The 23,154-nt window shown below is 44.5% G+C and overlaps 1 protein-coding gene across 1 annotated transcript in view; it reads left to right on the forward strand.

The window, feature by feature from the left end:
- The window catches only part of Csmd1 (CUB and Sushi multiple domains 1), a 1,175,551-nt gene extending 1,154,714 nt beyond the window's left edge, over window positions 1–20,837 (forward strand). The window contains exons 61-70 of the mRNA XM_042054928.1: window positions 550–723; window positions 1,843–1,916; window positions 4,709–4,820; window positions 6,544–6,723; window positions 7,946–7,990; window positions 10,731–10,892; window positions 13,614–13,726; window positions 14,491–14,578; window positions 17,141–17,273; window positions 20,678–20,837. Of these exons, the coding sequence (XP_041910862.1) occupies window positions 550–723; window positions 1,843–1,916; window positions 4,709–4,820; window positions 6,544–6,723; window positions 7,946–7,990; window positions 10,731–10,892; window positions 13,614–13,726; window positions 14,491–14,578; window positions 17,141–17,273; window positions 20,678–20,837 (1,241 nt within the window). The remainder of the gene's footprint in view (window positions 1–549; window positions 724–1,842; window positions 1,917–4,708; window positions 4,821–6,543; window positions 6,724–7,945; window positions 7,991–10,730; window positions 10,893–13,613; window positions 13,727–14,490; window positions 14,579–17,140; window positions 17,274–20,677) is intronic.
- Window positions 20,838–23,154: the final 2,317 nt, after the last annotated feature.

Below are 23,154 nucleotides of genomic sequence, written 5' to 3' on the forward strand. Positions count from 1 at the left end.
AATTGAGTAAACTTTAGACTTGAGCATGTGTGGCCATAAAACAGGTACTATTACGGGTCTGAGGTGGTCCAGAGATCCACCAGTCTGGTCATTAATAAATTATAACAAAGAAGAGGTTTTTGTTCAGGTACCAGTGCTAAGTCTCCATACCAGGGACTCAGGATTCCTGAACACAGCACCCAGCCATCTCAGTCAGGGGTTTATAAAGGCAAAGAATACAGTTCAAATTTGTTCTAGCAAGCAGGTCATCTCCCACAAAGCAGGCTTGTTGACAGAAGCAGAAATGACCATTAAAAAATTAACCCTTAAAAGCCCTTAACAGTTGGAGGTCTAATTTTGCTTTATATTTCTCTTAGGCACAGAGACTTTAAACTTTTAAACATAAAATTAGCCATCACCATGACATTAGCCGTCACAGTGCCTTCTCCTTAGGAGCTTGCTGGTTTAGTGGCAGACTCTGCAGCCGCCCTAGGATCTAAACAGGTTTAACAGGCTAGCCTGGTCCAGGCCTGCTGAGTGCTGACGGGCGTGGCCTGTTTCTTTCCCCAGCTGTGTTCTGTGGCGATCCTGGCACTCCTGCGGAGGGGCGGCTCAGCGGGAAAAGCTTCACCTTTAAGTCTGAGGTTTTCATCCAGTGCAAACCCCCATTCGTGTTGGTGGGTTCCTCCAGAAGAACCTGCCAGGCAGACGGAACGTGGAGCGGAGTCCACCCCACTTGTATAGGTAACGCGCTGGCACACCGAGGGCACAGGGGCGACTGTGGCTGATGCCGCCACAGTCCCGCAGGCTCATTTGTAGCTGCGTCTTAGGTGGTAGCCTGCACAAGTACCTGGTCAGAAGGATGATAATCAGTACAGCTAAGGGACGTTCAGCCTCCTTCAGACCATGGAAACTGACTGAGAAGCCTGATGGACTCTTACCCACCCGGGCACCTCCATCTCCAGCCAGGGCTCACAGCTTTGTCACCAGGGCAGGGGTCTTCTGGATGATGCAGTTATTACCATCCCCTAGCATCCATCCCCACAGCGATTCTTGTGCGAATTGAAGTACAGGGATTAAGAGCTTTCGTCTCAGCACTGTTCTCAGAAATCAAAGTGTTTATATCTAACACTAAAGGCAGCATTAGAAATAATTTCCTTGACACTTTTCAATCTAAATCCTGGATGGTTGCCTGCCATTTGGCTTTAAGCTGCTGCATGTCAGACTGCTTTGGTTTAGCAGTCTCCCCTCGACTTCTCAGGAGACCTAGGAGAACACTTGTAAGGTCCAGTCCGTGTTATTCTGGACAGCTGGGAACAGCAACAGTATGCCCACTTACCTGTGTACATCCCACACATATGAAGAATGCCCTTGATATATTACCAGAAGCCTCCACTGGAATATTATATATGATTTTCACCTAGAAAACTTAAGAAAATGATAAGAAAGAAAGAAAGAAAGAAAGAAAGAAAGAAAGAAAGAAAGAAAGAGAAAGAATATGGATAAACAACTGCAACAGGGAATCTGTACAAACCAGAAGATCAGAGTAGAAAATGATTTGATAGATTTTAATATTCAGGAACAAGATTCTATCAGCAGCGAGACCAACACCAGAGAGTGAGGGAAAATGACCTGTTCGCAAACAAATGCCAATATGCAGATTAGATGTGAATGTGCAGATTAGGTGTAAATGTGCAAATCTACCTTAAAAACTGATAAAGAATCAAAGATGTCCAAGGAGAGGGAAGCAGCCACTTACTTTACCAGGTCATATAAAATATCATATGCATTTGAAGGCATTGTCTAATTTTGCAAGCTCTTTCAATTAAGGTGCTACAATTTATTTTTAATTGTGAATTGCAGATCCGGCCCACACGGCTTGCCCAGACCCTGGCACCCCCCACTTTGGAATCCAGAATAGCTCTAAAGGATACGAGGTACTTCCCTTTCATTTTCTGTGCCCTAGAGGCATGAGACCTAGTTGATAGCAATCACATGTGTACAGTGCTGTATCCTTAGTGTATGCGTATTACACTTCTGCACGGAAGATTCTTTCAACCAGGACTTCTACGCAGAAGCCAATTCACCAATCCATTAGCAATGTGCCAATGGCTATATTAGTTTTCATTGAGAGGCACACATGACTGCGTACTTTTGGTTTAGTGACATAAAGGGCAATTACCAAGTCAGAATGTACAGAGACATTAAAATAAAAACGCCATTAGAAAATGATGCACATTTCCAGAAAGAAAAGCAAAGCCAGAATACAGCATGTGTTCCACATCAAGCTTCGCCATGATATCCGTTCTCGTGACGATCTTGTAAAGCAGCTTCAATTGTTGGCACATGAGCATCGCTTTGAAATGTTCTTTTGCCTTTAATATGATGTACATCATTGCTACGATTAATGGAGACATACTTCAAATAGAAGATGATGCATTTGATATGGCAAGCACTGGCCAGCCTTCGTGTGATTTCTCCCAAGTGACACCTGGCTGTCTGTGACATGACTCAGACGCCCAGAGTTAGATGTGTTTGCTCTTTTCAAGTTAATAGCCCCACCAGTCTAGAATAAAAGTCTTTCCCCTCAGCCACTTCATCCTGTCTCTCAGGAGCACTCGAGTGTTTCTATTTTTACTGGCACTATCCATCTTCCCTTGCTATTCTGTCACTTCCCTCTGGAGTCCCCCGGAAGAATTCTCACAGTGGATGGGTTGAATTCAGCGCATTGTGTATTATGATCCAGGCATGGCCTCAGGCTTCAGCTAAAATGCCTTCTGACAGGTAAATGTTCAGTTCCAAATTTCTGGTCATTTGGAAAATAAATGGGTGTTGCTCTCATTGACTCACCTTGGAAAATGATTACTATTGGTCACCACAAATTTCAGAATTTCTTAGCCTACCTGGGCACAGTATAGAGTCACAAAAAGCTGAACAAGACAGAGAAATGCCTCACCCCCTTCAAAGGGAATTAACAAGAGACAGCTCCCAACAACATGACTCATTATTGTTTAAAAGACACAGACATGGCATTTTAAAGCTGAGGCTGGAACTGGGAGGTGTAGCCACCCCCAGAGTTTGCTTCTTCATTAGAACCAGATATATTTTTTTCTTGAGCTGTGTGCTGAAACACCACCTCCAGGAAGGAACCTCTTAAATTCTGGAACACTCCATCTGCATTAGGCTAATTGCAGAAGTCGAGCCACTAGCCACTTGTCAGCTGTCTGGTCAGCCCTGTCCCATAGAGTCACAGGACAGGTCAGGTACACAGTCTGCTCCCGTGGGTTGGCATATCCGACTAAAGCTGCTTTACTGAACAGGAAATGGCAGAGCTCTCTTCCACTTCCTATTGGTGTATCTCATCACTGTGTCACTAGGAAGCCTGAGAGGTCATACGTGATAGAAACCATCCCTGCCGGAAAGGGAGCAGGTTGTTATTTCTCTCCAATTGGTACCAGTTCCTGATTAGATCTTTAGGTGAATTCTTTTCCGTGGATTATAAATCCTCACTGCTACTTGATCACGTGACCAGATCTCTCTCTCTCTCTCTCTCTCTCTCTCACACACACACACACACACACACACACACACACACACACCAGCACATCTCTCATCCAATGTGCTAGCTGGGTTCTCATGGTTTTAATTACAGTTTTTCCAAAATCCCCCAGTGGAGGTGGAGGTGGAGCGAGGAATAGTGCAGTCTAGTACTCACGAGAAGACAAAGACTAGTTTAAAACCTCAGAGCTCTGTGAAGATGGATCTCTGAATCTTTGGACTCTTGCTTGGTGCAAAAGAAATGCCGTGGATACAGCGAGCCCCCAGCAGAGCTGCCCCTCAGCAGACAGCTCTCTCGTGATAGCCATTTCTTTCCTCTACCTTGCCTGTGGTTATGTTTCAAGTGTGGGAATGATGCATGCTGGGTGTACCCAAAGCACGACCATAGGCCATTGTCTAAAAGAAATCTGGCTTTCTGGACATCTCCGCTGGTTAGGTAGGAATGGGAGAAAGAATATGGAGGGAGCTATAGCACTGAACAGACAGTGACTGGCTCAGGGCAAGGCCTGAGAACAGCAGGGCCCCTGGCTGGAGGGAGACAGAGAGATGAGCCGCAAGCCAAGGTGTCACATGGAAAAGATGTTCAGGTAACCGACATGGTTCGCAGATCTTCACACACTGAGGTGTGGCGGATCCCAGGAGAGCACGGCAGGTGGCCAGCCTCCAGAGCCTTCAACTGAAGCAGTCTCCCTGAGGAGCTCTCTGTGGTGTTTCAGATACAGGAAGCAGTGGGGAGGGAAACCAATAGGCATAAATGGAAGAGCGGGACTTCTGAAATGCAGGCGTCTGTTTGCATTTGTTTGAGACAGGGTTCCAACTTACAGCCCATGCTAACCTGGAACTCACTATGCAGTCCAGGCTGGCCTTGAACTTGCAATCCTCAAATCTCAGCCTCCTGAATGACAGGCATTTGTCACCATGCTAAAGCAGACTCTGTTGACCCAAATAAACAAGCATGTTGATTGTCAGATCTAGTTCCCTTTTCTTTAACACCCCGCCACCACCACCACCAGGACTCAGCAAGTTGTCTGTTTTGAGAGTGATCCTCTGCCGTGCATGTAGAAGTGGTGCGCTGGTCCCTACCCAGGCACAGCAGCATGGGTCCCTGGTACACCTCCCTTGGGTCTAGGGTGCTGGCCTTCATCTGCAGTCCTGTTGCTTTTCTCCTCAGGTTGGAAGCACCGTGTTCTTCAGATGTAGGAAGGGTTACCACATCCAAGGCTCCACCACACGGACTTGCCTTGCAAACCTCACATGGAGTGGGATCCAGACAGAATGCATACGTAAGTCCAAATTCCCCCTCTGCAGCTGCAAAAGCCATTGCTAAGTGTCTGAAAGAGCTCACAGTTTCCCGAAAACCTGTGAAGAACAATGGTTTGTTTATTTTTCATTCCCTAATTCTAATTTTGTGCATTTCTCAAAATGCTCCTAAGGTTCCTCGACCAGACAAACCAACTAAGGACTTGGTTATAAATGATGGGCTTTAACCCCAAGCTCTGCCATATCAGAAAGTCTTGGGGAGGGAGGATGAGGCAGTAGGTGATGGGGAGCTAGGTTCCCAGGAGATGTGAGGCAAATGCCAGAAACCCAAGACACAGAGTGACCTCCACCTCAGCCCTGCTTGGCAGAAGATCCCTGAGTGCAGGCTGTCCTTCCATGTGTCTGGACACCATTCACTGGATCAGAGAATGAGCCAGGGACTCAGTATATTCGCTCAGCGTGGTGCTGTGGCTGTAGACCCCTGGACATGTGTAAAGACTGGTCACCGCAGCAGTGATGGATGGATTGAATTTTTGCTTTGTGATTCAGTCGTGAGAATGAGAAAGTGCTGTGGGATGTGGACTTAACGATTCACGTCACCCACCGCTTATCTTAGGCAACCCTGTACCTTGTGATGTTGAGCATAAAAGCACTAACTGAAGGCTGGAAAAAGTTACTGTAATGGTGGGTAAGGTGGAATTCATTGTGTGTTTCCTTGTCAGGATGACCAGGTGCGCACTTGTTTCAAAGCTGACGTATCTACCTCACTGCTCAACCATGTGGAGAAGCAGTCGTGCACTGTACACTCAGATGTGTGTGTGTGCACGCGTGCGCATTATGAAGTGCATTATAATACAGGAATAAAGATTGAAAACGTGCCCAAATATGAACTATTGACAATACTTAAAGCAACTGAATTCACAACTGTAAAATTAGAGGTTTGCTTTGTAACACTTACAGACATGTATGGGTTTTATAAAATGAGGTTATTTATGGTAGGACATGAGTATTCCAACTTTATTTGTTCTCAAATTATGTTTTTAGAAGAAGTAAGAACTTTTCATGTGACTTATATAGCTTATAATTATGACTAAACTTCTAAAACACGTCAAAATTTAATACCCATTTAGTTAAGCAATAAATATATTTGATGACACCTGACAAAAACCCAGGTATATATCTGAGCATGCACTGGTCCGGATATATTAGCTTATTGAAGTGGTTGTTATTGATTTTTAAAGATTTACTTTCAATTTTTATTTGTGCCTGTCTACATGTATGCCAGTATGCACAGAGGCCAGAAGAAGGACCCCTGGAACTGATATACCAGGAGGGTGTGAGCCGCCTGACACGGGGACCAGGAGCCAAACTCAAGTCCTCTAGGGGGATAAGCAGGGATCCTAGATAGCAAGCCATTGCTCCAACCCCACACTGAGGATTTGTAACATATTATTTCTCTTGTATTAAACCAGAGTATTCTGTTCTTAATGAAGCTAGGATCTCTCCTCTAAATTTATATACATAATTATTCTTACATGTGTTTGTGTATACATGTATGCATATATGTGTGTGTGTATATATGTATGTTTGTATTATACACACACACATTTCTCAGGTGTACACTCTCTATGTAGATAACCTTTTGTAGAATATTCCTCTGTTAGTTCCTATGGGCCCATGTAATGTAACAGTTTAACAAAGAACAGACAGCCCCTAAGTTTTCTAACGGAGTAAATGCCTTTTCAGCCCATGCCTGCCGGCAGCCAGAAACCCCAGCCCACGCAGATGTGAGAGCCATCGATCTTCCGGCTTTTGGCTACACTTTAGTCTACACCTGCCATCCGGGATTTTTCCTTGCTGGTGGCTCTGAACACAGGACGTGTAAGGCCGATATGAAATGGACAGGGAAATCACCGGTCTGTAAAAGTAAGTCCCTGGTTGAGGTGCGCAAACCTCCTTCGGAAGAGCCAGGAAGCGCTGCCCCTGTGGTCAGGCTAGTGTGAAGGTCAGGGGATCCTCACGTGACATTGTGGTGGAGCATCAGTACCCCACAGGCAGTGTTCCACAGTGCCTGGGCTCTGTGTGCTTGGATGTGTGCAGAGTAAGTGGCTGACACCAGCAGCAAGAGGGAATGGATGTGTAGACTTCGTTATTAACTGAATTTTCGACCACAGAGGACAGCTGTTTGGCTGAAGAGAAGCATTCTGAGTTAAAAGAACAATACGCACTATGACATCAGAGAATGGCGTATCTTTACAATGAAAAGAGTCAATAGATGACAGCTGCAATCCGAGCATATATAAAATGAATGGTGCTTTTTTTTAGGATCTCAAGCCATTGGGTGGAAAGCGGCAGTTTTTCTTTTACTGATATCGGTTCCACTGCAGACTTGCAATCAGCATGGAAACAGTGCCTTTAATCGCGCACAAACGCATGTGTTTACTGAGGGGAGGACCGGGTCTGATGAGAAAGGCCACAGGCATCTGATCTGGGACACCCTATGTGACTGTCACTGGGCAATGGGTGCAGACACCTCAGTACCAAGGCACCCCAACTTCAGCCTGAATTCCCTGGAGCCCGCATGCTCACAGTTCTCAAGTCAGAGTCTCATTTCTTTTCCTAAGTAGAAGAGAAAAACAAGACTAATAAAATAGTTTGCATCTTACGATAAGAGCTGAGGCCTTAGACATCTCGCTTTGACCAAACTCCACGATGTATGGGGTAAGGAATCTGACAGTCTTCAACGTTATCCTGTAAGTCTGCAGGTGTTAATGGGATAATGAGGGATTGTGGCATTTTCCTCTCTCGGGATATTTCCTGCTGGTGGCAGCAGTGTCCACGCAGACTGTCAGGAGCTCACCCTCGGCCACCCTCATTTGCAAGGCTCTCTGTTGTAGCACCTTTAGTGCCCACCTCCAAGCTAGATGCACAGAAACGGGCCTCACCACCGAGCTCAGTGACTCCACACACACAAGGAGATTCTACAGTGAATACCCGGGTCGAAAGTGTTTGTGCATACAAGATTTATATTTTGTACCTTTTTAGAAATCCAGTGGAAGGAGAATCGCTTCAAATTGACAATTTTTTTTCAACCTGATTCCAAAAAATAAATGTTTTTGAAAATGATAATTTGTCTTTTTACTTGTAGGTAAAGGAGTGAGAGAAGTTAATGAAACAGTTACTAAAACTCCAGGTTCGTATACCAGAAGAGTTCTAGCTTTCAACCAAACTGATTTGTTCTCAGCCCTGCACAGTGAGACGATTTTTAGCATTTACATTTCTGAATCTGTCGGTCCCCATTAAGCACCATGCCTGCACACATCTCTATTTCTTCCACCCGAGTGGCTCGTTAGTGGGATGTCACCATGTAATGTCATCACACATGGTGCGGTCACAGGACTTCATTAGAAGACACACTGGGCACTTTGGCCCCACATGTGGTATGATGGAGAGCCTTATAAATAGGGTTGCAATCCCCTTCCTCGAGGGAATTAGCATGCGCACCGAGGCGTTTGACAACTTTAAAGTTACTATCTGAGCCGTTCAAATGTGGAGCCCTATTTTTCCAGTATCTCCATAGTTCAGGCATCCTCTGTCTTCCGGAATGAAGGTTTTAGCCCGCCACCAGATATGGGCCCTTGATAATGTGTCATGTGGAGAATCCAATAGCTGCCACGCTGTTCCCAGGAAAAGGTGTCCCAGCTGGAAACCATCTGCATAGTGGGTCTGTGGGAAACACAAACGTGCACTGAATGAACAAGACGTATCCACCAGTTTTGTTTTAAGCCATGATTGGCTTTGCGTTTAAATAGTAAAACTTTGTAGAAATACGAAACAACTTGCCACGTATTTTTTTTTTTTTACTCAGCTTTTAGCCCTAGTTTCTTAGATAAAAAAACAGTATTCCAGAATCCACCTGGAAGGTTGTTTGCAATGCTGATAGTTCGAATTCTGCCTACTCTTTAATTCTCAGGTGAGGAAGGAAAGTACCAGTGGGATTAGGGGACTTTTCCCAGTCTATACATGAGGGGGAAAAACGTGCTTTGAATTTTTGAGTGATCTTATTTAAATACAACTTATGAATCAATGACCAAGTCAGCACTTTGCCAGGTAGCATTTCCCCCTGGGGAACTAAGCAGAATATGCTTTTGTTATTGTAGACTTTCATCCTCACTTCTGTTTGCCAACTTTGTGTTGTTACAGATGTTGGAACGGCTATAAACGCCTTTGTTGGCACACACGTTAGCATCAATGTGTCATTTCCTCTGAAGGGAAATGCTAATGAAAATGGTGTTGGTGGACGGTCTATTATAAATCTAATCCTTGCCTTGCTCTTGCCCGTGACTCTCAGTAAGAGAGTGGGGTGGAAAGGACCCCAGCTAAAAGCATCTCCTCCCTGACCGAAGATCACACCTCAACTTAGAGACTGAGATAGGATCGAAGCTGTAGGTTCTTCCTAATTCTACACAGCCAGGCTGGCCTGTCTTCGCAATGTACACAGGGCAGTGGTGGCTCAGGGCAGTAGTTGGACCATATACAACAAAGTCCTCAGCAGACCATGTAAATTCTAATGGGTAAACGGTCACTTTAGAGGCTGTTGTAATGTAAAGTAAGATACTTTGTGGGTTTTGCTTAAAATGAAGGTCTCTGATACATCTGCTTATAATTAGAAATGTTCAATGTTGCTTATTTATAAGTATCTTCAATACTTGGTTGACACACCAGCTTTTTACTAATTTAACTTTAATCCATTCTTATCTTTATTAGTAATTTGGGTATACCCAAACCATAGGCGGCTATCAGACTGGATTCTTCCATAATGATTAATTTGCTAGTCTGGTTTTTGTAGGCTTGGCTGGTCTAGGGAGATGGGAAGGTGGTCGGTTGGAGTGGAAGGGAAGTATGGATGTAGGTGTTGCATGCCTGTGATGTCATCATCCATCACATCGTTAGATTTGCTAAAGGCTCTATGTTTACAGAGAACTAAATATTTCTACCCAACAACGCCAACATTGTTGAGGCCCAGGCTATCTGTCTACAGTCAGTTTTGACTAAGTGCATGATAAAGGCATGTTATCAGGTGGAAATCATTGGGAGTCATTGGGAGTCATGGTGCTGTTGTTGGTGGGTACTTACAAGGTGTCGTTCTGTCTGTTTATATCAATATCATCAGGAGAACAGGAATTTATATATGACTATTGCCAGGGAGACATAAAAGACAAATTTAATACCTGTAATAAACATTGAAAACCAAAGGAATAACCCAATTACCTTTATGCAAATTCTTGTCACAGAGGAATTTTATGTAACAAAGACTCCCTGTCTCTGTTGTGTCCATATTTAAGCAACATATATAAAAGTGACAGGGAGGAGATTGCCCTGTCTGCCTTTCAAATTAACACTAGACTATTTTTCCCATAGGAGTTAGCATAGAATACTAGCTGGGGTATGTATGCCTCTTGTCTTCTCAAGGCAGGAGCCATCAAGTACTGGAAAGTGACAGTTTGTTGGGAGTGGGGCCCCAAGAGACTGTTAGTGTCGTTTCCTCCAGATTTCCCATGGCTGTCAAAGAATAAATCTGGAAGACGGAGGTTTGGCAGTAGTAGTCGGGGTCAGTAGAGCATACTTCCTACTGGCTAAAGCTAACACGATCAGCTCACTGAACCCTCTGTACCTGGCATGTCTAGTAAATCCAGAACAGCCATTCTTTTCAATAACTTCCCCCAAAGCCGTGAGAACCACAGCCTTGGTGCCCCTGCTCCTTTGCTGTTTTGCACACTCAGAGCACAGTTCTCAAGGTCACCCTTGGCTTTATGCTGTTCTTAACTGTGCTTCCTAACTGGGCAGTCTTAGGCCTTCCTGTGTTTAAAAAATGTCCAGATTCTACGTCAATTCCTGTCTTAATTATGCTTCGTCCCCGCTTCTATCAACAGTTCCTTCTGATGTGTTTTTCATCAATTCCGTATGGAAGGGATATTACGAATATTTAGGGAAAAGGCAGCCTGCAACTCTCACTGTGGACTGGTTCAACGCAACCAGCAGCAAGGTGAATGCAACCTTCGCCGCAGCCTCACAAGTGCAGCTGGAGTTGACAGGTATGGGCCACCATGTATCCTTGGAGAGGGCCTGGCAGCACATCTTCTAACTTCGGTAGAAATGGGGCTGGCTCTGCCTACACCGAATGCTATTCGAGTCCTCAGCAACTGTGATCTGCTTGCACTAGATTTTCTTTCCAAGGTTTGTGGACCTGACACAGAAATGGGCCTTTTTAAAATTACATACATAACATACTAAACTAAGAACCCCCTGTTCCTATCCAGAACTCGTGACTCTGGATTAAGTTGTACGAATGTCTTGTTTCTTAACACACATGTTCCTTCTGAGTCTCATCATAGGTTGATAAAAGGCCTGAGTAACACAGAAAGCTCTGGTTCGTAAACACATATGTCAGATGTGCTCCAAGCACTTCCCATGCAGCATCATGTTCAGTTTTCATGGATGCTGCGGTGTAAGAACTTTGCCATAGACCCTTTTAGAGAGAGAAGTAGAGAGAGATTCGGTCGTCTAAGGAAAATCCAACCACTTTCCCAAGTGTTCTGGCGAGTAACTGGCAGAGTCCAGCTATGCACTAAACCATCTAATCTCAGCCCAGATTGGTACCCAGAAAGGATGGTACCATCATATGTACATCTATGGATTTTTTTTTTTTGTGAAATATGCTCTGATGCGTTGCCATGGATAGCCTAGAAATTCAGACTTGCGGGGATCTTCTTGCCCATGTTCCAGAAGTATGGGTGTGAGTCATCACATCTGACATCTAGAGTTGTTTGATGTTACGTCCCCCTCTTATAGGGATATATTATTGTCCCTGAATGACTTTTTAAAGCTAAAGCTTGCCGTGAATGACTCAGTACTGTGAGGAGAAATGTCCAACCAATCCTTGTAAGCAAATGATTTAGATTGAGTTTTGGAAATCCATCACATAAAAAGGAAACTAAAGAACTTCGTGTGTGTGATGAGATCTTTCTATACATCCCTGACTGACTGAGAACTCACTCTGTAGACCATGCCTCTGTCTTCCTGGTACTGGGCGTACACCACTACACCCAGCCCTTAGTCTCACTCTGATTGGGCTTTCCTCCTCAAAGAATTGGGAACTTGGTATTTTTTTCTTCAGTGAAATTCTCCAATACGGGCTGGGAGCTGTCTCAGTAGGTAAACTTTGACAACCCAGCATAGGTACCTTACTTCAGGTCCTCAGCACGTCTTCAAAATCTCTGTGTGCCGGTATACATCTGTAACCCCAGCACTGGAAGTCACAGGGAGAAGCATCCCAGGCGCTTGCTAGCGTTCAGACTAGTCAAGTGCTGGGTTCTGGGTTCAATCAATGAAAGACTCTGTCTCAGAATTAAATTGGAGAACAATAGAGGAAGATATTCAACCAATATCCAACATCAACCTCTAGCTTGTCTTTATGCGTGGATGGGTGAGCTCATTTGTACACTCACTCACTCACTCACACACACACACACACACACACACACGGGGGGGGGGGAGAGAGAGAAAGAGAGAGAGAGAGAGAGAGAGAGAGAGAGAGAGAGAGAGAGAGAGATCCAATTGGATTTCAGCCCTCTGTCTCCACAGACCATTGGGAATTCAGAGGTCTGGACCCGGGAGGTCCAGGAGCACTCAGGCTCCCCACAGTAGGGTACCTAAAGGGAACTACCAAAAGACGAAAGGAAGTGGTGTCTGCAGAGCACTTGCTGGATATGTGACATTTTTCATCCTTTGTGCTTTTTTTGTAATCATGAAAAATGAAAATATATTTGTTATCTCTCCTTTCATCTTGTAGAACTTGGGTCCAAGTTCAAAGATTTAGAGGTTAAATTCATGGAAAGAAAAAAGATCAGATCATTGCCTGCGGTAGGGAAGGTGCTGCTCAGAGTGAGATGCAGGTGGCTCTTGTCAGTAGGCAGCAGCGGTGGGTCCCTCTCACTGGGGCGTCTGCTTGTGGAACTCACTCCTGGGATGTTAGGATGTGCTCCTCTAGAGAGTGATAGTGAGTTAGTTTGTTTCCTGTGCAACGTTACACAGCCTGGCCCCTGTCCTGTGTCCTCTCTGCGTGTGGGACGTATGACAGGAGCAGCACTATTTGCTTAATGTCTGTGGTTTGTATATTCTTCCCTTGGTGGGGCCCTAATTGCCAGTGGAAGGCAGGTTTCCATCCCTGTCTCTGGGCAGCACCACAGCATCCCCAGCCAGGTGTAGCTAACAGGTGCAGCTACTCAGTCCCTCTGCCTGCCTCTTGTGTTATCCTCAACCCCTCCCCCCCACACACACTATGATGTTTTTCCTAGAAACAGGGACAGCCATCTCTAAAAGGAGCTGTGTTTTAAGTTAAGGTTGTGGTCTGTTTTCTCTCCATACCCCTGTCTTCAGAAGCAAATAAAATACACATGAAAATGCTGGCTCTTTCCATGAGCAGATTTGAGTTTGTAGTAATTTTCTCATTGGATAGCAGTGTTGAGCATAATGTAATGATACATCTGTTTGAGAAAGAGTCATTCAAGAACTTTGGTAGAAAGTGATTGGGAGGAGAGCAGAGAAAAAAATGTAGAGCTCAATAAAAATCAATAAAATAAAATAAAGAAGGGATTTCTCCAATCCCACAGTGGTAAAAATACTGAGGTTCAAAATTCAAGATAAAAACATATGTTTAAATGTTCTGTTGTCTGGTCCTGATTGGGTCAGTGAATGGCCACGTCACAGACTCTGACTTCTGCAGGGCAGGACTGACAACTCTGACATCTTTTCAGGGGTCTACAAGAAGGAAGAGGCCCACCTACTTTTGAAAGCTTTTCATATCAAAGGCCCAGCAGATATTTTTGTGAGCAAGTTTGAAAATGACAACTGGGGACTCGATGGTTATGTAAGTGCTTTCATGAAGTGTCTCACACAGTCGCCACCCTTTAAGGTCTGGGCAGAGGAGTTGGTGATCCACTTGGAATTCTAGGCAAGGGAAACACTGCCCATCCCTCTGGAACTCAGAAGGTTCCTCTGAAGTATGGCCACCGTTCACATCATTTGGTGCTGGCAGCAACCAAATCTCTGAGATGAGATAAGTTGCTCCGGAGTTAAAGGATTGTTGCTGCTGAGGGCAAACAGGTTCTTCAGTCTAGGTGATGCTCTTTTAATACCACAGCTTTCGCTGTCAGAACTGTGGCTATTCCAAGACCACCTAGAAAATTCTCTGAAGGCTCCAAAAGAGTCATGATCAGAAAACATAGAAAGCAAAGTGGCCATGCGCCACTTCGTGGTTTTCTCTGCAAGTTTGACATTGGTTGTGTTCCCGTTCACTATCTAACAGAGTTACACAGCCTCCCATGGTGCTGTTGGAGTTCATCCCAGTGAAATCCTATAATGAGAGTTGTGTGCTGATAGACAGTGTTCCTCATTAGGGAAGGTCATGCCCAGTGCTGGTAGGGATCCAACTGGGACAATGACCCTTCCCATTGTCGCTTTAACTTTAGCTCAATCCTGATTTTTCCATTTCCCTATATCACTACAATTACTTGGGGGAAGATTACACTCTGGTCATGCGGTGTCTCAATCTGAATGGTAACAGTTAGGTTTGGGTGACAGCTACATTTTCTCTCCTTTTTCTTATGCTGTGCCCTCCTTTCTGCATACCAGGTGTCCTCAGGACTTGAGAGAGGGGGATTCTCCTTTCAGGGTGACATACATGGAAAAGACTTTGGGAAGTTCAAGCTGGAAAGACAAGGTAAGCATACCTATTGTTGGTTCATTGTTTGTTTGTTTAAAGCAGCTATCAGTTGGGCCTTTAAATGACCCTTCTGAGAGGAAGCTGCAAAGAGGTGACCCAAAAAGGTGAACAGGAGGAATTGGGGTATCAGCTAGGTCTTGTAAATAGTACTTTGATTAATTAATTCTTTGAGAATTTAATATAATAGATAACGTTCACCCCTTCTCCCCCAACTCTTCCCCGATCCACTCCTACCTCCCTACCTAGCCAACTCACTAGGTGAGATACCAACCAGGACTTGCTTTGTGTGCTGAGTTCTGCTCTCATGGAGGTCATTATCCACACCCACAAACAAGGAAGCAGAAGCATTTGTGAAATGAGATTAGTACTGTATTTTAACTTGGGCAGAATAATCTGATTTACTTGCTTGTATGCTGTCATCAGCACATTGATTTTTGTGGGGAAGAATTTTGCCATGCAGACATTGGTCCTACAGACTTAGACACAGGAAGCCAGCGTGAGACCGTGAACTGGGATGACTGCCACTGATGGCACATTGACAGGACTGCCACCTAAGACAGGGAGGGAAAGAGGTCGCCTACCTATAGGTTACCGAACAAAAACTAATCAGTAAGGACAAACCATTATAAAATATTACCTTTCTGCCATCCTGTATTCAGTCTTCAAATCAGAACTTAGTGAATGTCAGCAGTGGCTGAGACAGTCTTTCAAAATGGATTGTGTTATCTGCATGTAATGAAATCAAACAAATGCATCAGACTAACACTAGCCAGGGCTAAAGTTTGTCCCTTGCTCTAGGCCAAATCCAGCCCCCATTTGCCCTCCTTTCTTCTGTTTCCCACCCTCTGGCAATGGTCGCAGACACCAGTGAGCTGCTCTAAGACTACAGGCATGTCAGGTTCACCTCTCAGGTGAAGGACAGAAGCCACCATTGATTCCAGCATGTCTTCTTCATATTCCCGCATTCTTTTCAACAGAACAAAATAACAGCTTGTGTTAACAAGAAATCTTTATCCCCCTGGGATGGTGACCTTATTGTAAGAAAGAAACAATTTGCTTTAGAAAATAATTTGGATCCCAAGTGAGTCTCCTTTTCAGCTAATTAGAAAAGCCAATGTTTTAGTGATGCCCCAGTGGTCATCATTCATTTAAGAATGCTGGATAAAACCTTTTTCTAAATTTCTTATGGATGAAAATAACAACCTCCTAATTGTCTTCAGTCAATAGATTAACCAAATAAAAGTGATTATGGTTGAATGGGTGCTGAAATTAAGTTAATCTGAAAGACAATTTTACTGTGGAAACATCTGCAAGATACTAAGTATGAATCGGCTTCCATAGGAAAAATGAGTGACGGCCCAGTACACACAGGATGAGAGAAAATATGTGAACTTGATAAATTTGAGCACTCGTGTGTATCTACAGGACATAAAGGACTCATGGCTTCGTATCATAGAAGCCGATGACCAAGCCAACAACACAGGAACTGGGGAGCTTAAGATTCCCAGATCCTATACAAATAGACAACAAACCCACAAAAGATGTTGGACGTTTTGTTAATGTCTCCTCCCATTGCCAAGATGAAACATTCTGCCGGGAGTAGGTTAAGGGAGAAAGGTTTCATGCTGACTCATAGTCCAGGTTACAGTCCACCAAGGCTGGAAGTCAAGTGGGAGTTTACACACACGTCACACAGTCAGAAACAGAGAGCAATAAACACGTGCTCAGTTCACTTTTCCAACTCATACAGCCCAGCATCCCAGACACAGACTGATACCACCACCCATGGGGAGTGGATCTTACCACCTCTATTAATGCGATCAGGATAATTCCCCATAGGCTTCTCTGTCAGGTTATTATAGATCCCATCAAGCGGACAATTGAGATGAACGGTATCAGAGAAGATCAGCCACTGGGGAAAATGCAAAGCAAAACTACGTGGGGACACTACTTCGCAGGCCCCGTTACAGCTGGGAAACAAAATCGAGACAAGTTTTGTCAAAGAGGCAAAGCGATTGGAGTTTGGATTCTGCCAGCAGAGTGTGAAGCCACTCAACTGTTCTGATTAATGGAGTTCGTCAGAATTCGACACAGAGTGAAATGGAGAACGGCACCCCTCCTTGACCTGCCAAGAGAACTGAGCACACGTCCTCACACACATGTTCCAGATGCTTTAAGCATCATCTCTATCATCACTCAAGAAGAAGCTTTCCAAAAGTCCATCAGCTAAGGAATAAAATATGATGTGTCCATCGATGCAATGAATTATCAGTCCACATTAGAAAAGTAGTAAAATACTAATGCTTGATAAGATGGGGTGACCTCTAAGCCTTGAGGCTAATTAAAAAGTCTAGAGGATTCCATTTGCATAGCTAGCTCAGAACAGGAAAGTTCACGGAGAGCAAGTTTGATGAGCAATCTTCAGGGAAGAACACTGGGTGGCTTTGTCATGGGATGGAAATTCTGATTCTGTGTTCACCTTTAAAATATATCATAGACACCTATTTTTGCCTAAGCAGTACCCAATACCATCAAATTCCAACTCTTTTTGTCTTCTAGATCCTTCCAACTCGGATGCAGATTCTTCGAATCATTACCAGGGCACCAGCAGCGGCTCCGTGGCAGCTGCAATTCTCGTTCCCTTCTTTGCTCTAATTTTATCAGGGTTTGCATTTTACCTCTACAAACACAGGTACGGCAGATGCGGGAGTTCCCTGCAAGGGTTCTTGGTGTGGTGTGTCGGCTTGAACAGTGGTGTGCTTGAATTCTCTTGCACATAGTATTGTACGTTGCCAAAGAGTTGACGCAGAATGCAGACATGCTTCCATAGATATGAATGTGTAGACTCCAGAGTGTCTGCAGATGATTGTTTTGATCCATTTTTTCCTTGTTTGATTCTTATCTCTTTCATCAGCAGGGCATGTCTAAGTAGTTAGTTTTAAAGGAATGAATGACTGGTCTGAAAATAAACATATGCTTGCTGCTCATCGGTCCTAAGGACTTCAGAGACTTGGGAGAGTTGCAGCCTTCCAGCAGGAGAGGCAAAGGAATGGTTTCTGTGGCCCTTTCAACTCTATGAATCAAAGATTTATATATTTTTGATGGCTTTCTTGCTTCAGCAAATTCGAAAGTTCTTAGTATGTCTGAATAGCTAGTTAGCTACCTGTGCGCCATCCCTTGAAAAGATACATTGACATCTATTAACATGAAAATCCTTATTAATGGGAAATGCCAGAATTTAGGTGTTTTGGAGAAATTTGAATGAATGGATTCTTTTCTTTGGAGTAACCATGTATGCAGAGTTTAAAAGAAAGAAACATTCTAGACAGTCAAGGGATGCACTCTGCTGATGGAGCACTCGTGCCGGATGTACAAAGCCCTGGGTCCTATTCCGACTGCATGCCTGTAATCCCAGCATCCCGGAGGTCAAGGCAGGTAGACCAGCAGTTCAGTGTTATCTTCAACTACATAGAGAGTTCGAGGCTAGCCTGGGCTCCGTGAGACCCTGACAAAATGAGCAAGCAAACACTGGTTGTGAAAAATTCAAAGTCCTTGTGTGCATTTTCTCTATGTGGATAATATAATTCTGGGAAAAGTTGTGTGCCACATCACTCTACAATTCTATTGGCTTTTTAGAAGTAGCATTTTATAAAACTAGCACCATTATGAGCCCCAGAAACGAGGTTACTTCTTAAGTTTGTCACTTTTTTTTTTAATATAATGTGTAAGTTTCCACTTAATCTTGGTTATACAAACAAAATTGAAGTGAGAGGATCTTTAAATAAGTTACGTACTGAATTTCTTTAAATGTGCAACTGCCTTACTCTTAAGTAAACACAAGGCTCTAAGACTCTCAGTAGTTTGTAGCTATGTCCTCATTGCCTGTGGCTATCAGTATTCTTATTTTAAAAACACAAACACGGGAAAGAAATCCCAGAGGTTCGCTGCAGAAAGCTTTCTGCGCAGCTTGGTCCTGGGACCCTGATTAAGATGATACAGGGGTGAAGAAAGAACAGACGTGGAGATCCATGCCCCGGAAAGCTGGGTCATACTTGCTTACCTGGGACAGCACCAGCCATGCAGTCAGCCAGGACCTCCGCATATTCCTTCCACACAGCGCAATGGAGAGAGGCTACTTCTGCTTGGTAGGAGGTCCGTGGCGGGGCGCAGTCTCAGGCTGCAGTTCTTGAAGGAGGAAGCTGCTAATTTTTGCACGCACTGTCAACATGCACGCTTGGACCGAAGGAAGGCTTTCCCTTCCCTCCAAGCTTCACTCCTACAGGGAAGGCTTTGTCACTTCCGTGTGCCTGAGTCACTGGGTCTGGGATACGGCTGTGCCCTCGTGAAAAGATACACATTTACGCAAGGCTTCCTCTGCTCCCCCACAGACATAAAAACCACATTGTTGTCGTTTATTTTGAAGAAAATAGTACACTAATTCGTCTCTCTGCTGATGGCACAGCCACCCCATGTCCCACAGTACCATGGCAGGAAGCAGTTTTATTTTTAAACGGATGAAATTAAAACGCTCTTCTTTTGGAGTTGAAAGAAACAACAGGAATTCATAATCCCTGTCAATTCTTTTTCACCTGCCTAGTGTCCTCACCACAAGGACAGGTCTGTACTGTTACAAAGGTCAGACTCTGGCCACGTTTAGTTCTTTTTTAAATTATTTTTTTTTTTTTACTCTAAAACCCCTCTTTTTACATATGGCTTGTGAAGAAAGGGTTTTCTTTAGCCACACATATAGAAATATTTTAATCATGAGTCTCATTTCAATAAACGGGCTCTTCCAAAGATAATTATTTCTTTTGTTTTATATACGAGTGGTTTCCTGTTTGTACACATTTGCACTGTGTGTGTGCAGTACCTATGGAGGCCAGGCGAGGGCAACTGTGAGCTGCCATTGTGAGCTGCCGTGCCTGGATCCTCAAAAGCTATCTTCTCTCTCCAGCCTCAAGCTGGTTTATACCTGACCCACAAGATAAACAAAACTTCTATTGTAAAAGTGATCAACATTCAGTAGACGCTCCTAATGCTGGAGAAGTGAACTGCTTTGAAATCAAAATGGCTTTGAGTGACTGCCCCCCCCCCCACCTCAGAGTGAGCATTAATCTCACAATGGCGAAGACAGTACCTAGTCCTTGAGCTTTACTGGGCTGAGAGGGCTTTCTGCTGTTGCCTTGGAAGGTTCTCCAAACCTCCATTCAGCTCATAAAGAGGGTTTTTTTTTCTTTTAGTTTTGAAAATTATTTCTAATTTTATGTCCTATTTATAATCCCAACCATCACTTTATTTATTTATTTAACTACTTATTTATTTTTGATTTTTCAAGACAGGGTTTCTCTGTGGCTTTGAAGCCTATACTAGAACCAGCTCCTGTAGACCAGGCTGACCTCAAACTCGCGGAGATGCACCTGCCTCTGCCTCCTGAGTGCTGGAATTAAAGGCGTGTGCCACTGCCACCTGGCATCATTTCTTTAACTTTTATATTTAAAAGATTTTTTTGTTTTGTTTTGTTTTTGTTTTTACATACCAACTACAGTTCCCCTTCCCTCCTCTGCTCGGGCTCCCTCCCCCACCTTCTCACCCAAGCGCCCCGCCCCCACCCCCCCACCCCCCACCCCCCACCCCCCACCCCCCACCCCCACCCCACCCCCAGCCCCCCCCCCCCCCGCCACGCATCCACTTCTCAGAGAGGGTAAGGCCTTCCCTGGAGAGTCAACAAAGTCTGGTACATTAAGCTGAGGCAGGACAAAGCCCACCCCCACCCCACGCCCCTCCCTTCATCAAGGCTGAGTAAGTTATCAGCTCATGCACTAGGGATAAATCCTGGTCCCTCTGTCAGTGGGCCCACAGAACTGCCCAAGCCCACAGAACACCAACCACCAATTTTTAAAGAACCAAGAACCACCAGTGTTGAAGAAGCGGCTGCTCTGCAATGTTGAAGTGGCTGCTCTGCCCCGCCATCTCAGAACCTGACAGAAAAGCTTCCCTCTGAGGAAGCGCAGAGGCTGAGAGGAGGCTGGGAAACCGGCCTGTGTCGTCGTCACAGTGAAGGGTCTGGTCTGACTGTGTGCTCTCTTTTCTCTGTAGAACAAGACCAAAAGTTCAGTATAACGGCTACGCCGGCCATGAGAACAGTAATGGACAAGCTTCATTTGAAAACCCCATGTATGATACAAACTTAAAACCCACAGAGGCCAAGGCTGTGAGGTTTGACACGACTCTGAACACAGTGTGTACAGTGGTATAGCCCTCAGTGCCCCTAGGACCGATTCATAGCCATACCTCTGACGGACAAGCAGTAAAATCCTCTGGTGCCATATACCACCCTCCCTTCTACTCTTGCCTTGCTGCAGCAACCTTGGCCATCATCTGCTGACATCACACAGTGGGAATCTCTCCTCAGTCATGACCAAGTCTTCTGAGGCTAAACTTGCAAACACATCGTCATCGGGAAAGTGGATTATCAAAGCCTTGCTGCATCCGCCGGAAATCAAGACGCCAACACCGGCGAGGGCAAAGAAGACTGCGGAGTCGTAGAGACAGGTGGTCCTTCATGCCTCTGACTTCTGTGTCTCTGTGTGGCCAGGATGCCTTTGGATGGAGTCTTCTAAGCACACGGATACATCCTTCAGGTGCGGCGACAAAATGGTAGCAACTCGATACGTGTTTTGTGTTTTTCTTTTCTTTTTATTCCTCCTCACTGGACAAGAGTTCTCTACAAAAGAAACACCTTCCTAGAGAAAACACCTTCTGGGAAGTGCACACGCGCACACTTGCTTCCCTCTGCCCTGCCTGAGACACAACACGCTCGGAGGATCTTCAGGCTTCCCTGGGCATCCGTCAATCACTAGGGATGTTTGCAGGTCTCACGAGTCAAGCCGTTCCATCCCAGAATTTTTGAATCTCAACATTTTGCACTAGGGTGTTAAGAATGACTGAGTCTGGTTTTTAAATAAACTATTTACACAGGGTTTATATACGCTATACATTGTACATAAGCATTTTCTCATGTTGTATTGTCAAGCAGAAGATGCCACCATCAGTTCAGCTGGGTTTAAGGGAAAATATCCCCAGACAGGGCAGTTTGAAAAGGAGACTGTACTGTGAAGAAGTTATTTTATTATCATTTCTGTTTGCCACGTTTATGTGTCAAATTCATTGCCAACTACCAGTGGTTGAAATGAAGCCTTTTCTTTCCTTTGTTTTCTCTCCTTCTCGTGCATACAACTATTGTCTGTGCCACACTGATTGGCAACAGGGGTCTCCAGCAATGTCTGTTTTCCGTGTATCGATGTGACTAGTAATTTATTTTAGGTAGCTTGTGAAGCCCCAGGTCTCAGTTCACAGTGCAGTCTTTCCTTGCGGGTTGCTTGCTGTCTCTGTTCTGTAACATCACCTGTGCACGCTGCCCTGAAACTCTGTCTCACAGCCACACCCAAGCTCAGAGGAATTCAGAAGGGAATCCAAGTCCAAATCAGGATCGGAAGAGCAGACGTTGCTCACACACCCTCGTGGTGACTGTTTTATAGATTACTTGCCTTTCTTGAAAAAAAGAAATTATTGCAATGATTTCCGAACCTAAAATTCCTTATTGGTAGACTATCCATTATGGCATAAATAAGCCCGGTGGCACGGCCCACAGAATAAAATAAACAGCCTGGAGAGAAGGCAGGGCCAGAGAAATGTCTGTAAGAAATTCAAAGAGAAGATCATGTTTATTTTTATTTATATTTGTTTGATAAAAGTATTTTTGGAAAGATGATGCTTATTTTATTATTTGATGTTTCATGCACAGCCAACACGGTAAAAAATTTCCCCTTTGCACATCCCAGATTTGCACTGGCAGGTGGGTCCGGATGCCATGCGGACGTTCTGTTTGCAGTGGTGACTACATTCATGCCTAGCTTTAAGACGGATATATCTGTCTATCTGTGTGACGAATAAATGCAGGACTTCCCAGAGGACCTGTGAGGAAAGGAGCTCACTAAGATATCATATATATCATATATATCGCTGCTTTCAAGGTTCTGAATTCTGAGTATTCCAGAGGCCCCACTGGGTTACCTCCAGCCTGCTCTTCTTCCAAGGGCTGTCCGTTGTAGGTCAAGGCTCCTGACCTCTTCTGGTGATACTCAGTCCACTGGGTCCCACGTTGCAGGAGTCCATGTCCTAGGAAGGGGTACTGGCACAGGTTCCTCTGGCCCAACTGACATCCTTGGGGTTCTTCTAGGTACACAGTGATTTATTAGATCCCTGGGAAATTCAGGTGATGTCATCAAGAATGTGCTCCTAAACACACACTGAGCCAAAACAAAACAGAAAATGTCAGCAGGTCCAAGGACTGTAGTGCGCAAGGGAGAACAGGGTCACTATATATATATTAGATGTATATAGAAATACACACACACATATATATATATATATAAATATATATTGTATATCTAAGTTTGAGTCACTCTGACTAGGTGCAAAATGCTGATTTTGGAGTCTAAACTAATGTCTGTCCCCACACCCTTGGCCTCTCGGCCGGCCAGTTACACGAAGAAGAGAACTCAGACAGGGCA

This window comes from Arvicola amphibius, chromosome 4 (genome assembly GCF_903992535.2).
Source record: "Arvicola amphibius chromosome 4, mArvAmp1.2, whole genome shotgun sequence".
In the NCBI taxonomy this organism is placed as follows: domain Eukaryota; kingdom Metazoa; phylum Chordata; class Mammalia; order Rodentia; family Cricetidae; genus Arvicola; species Arvicola amphibius.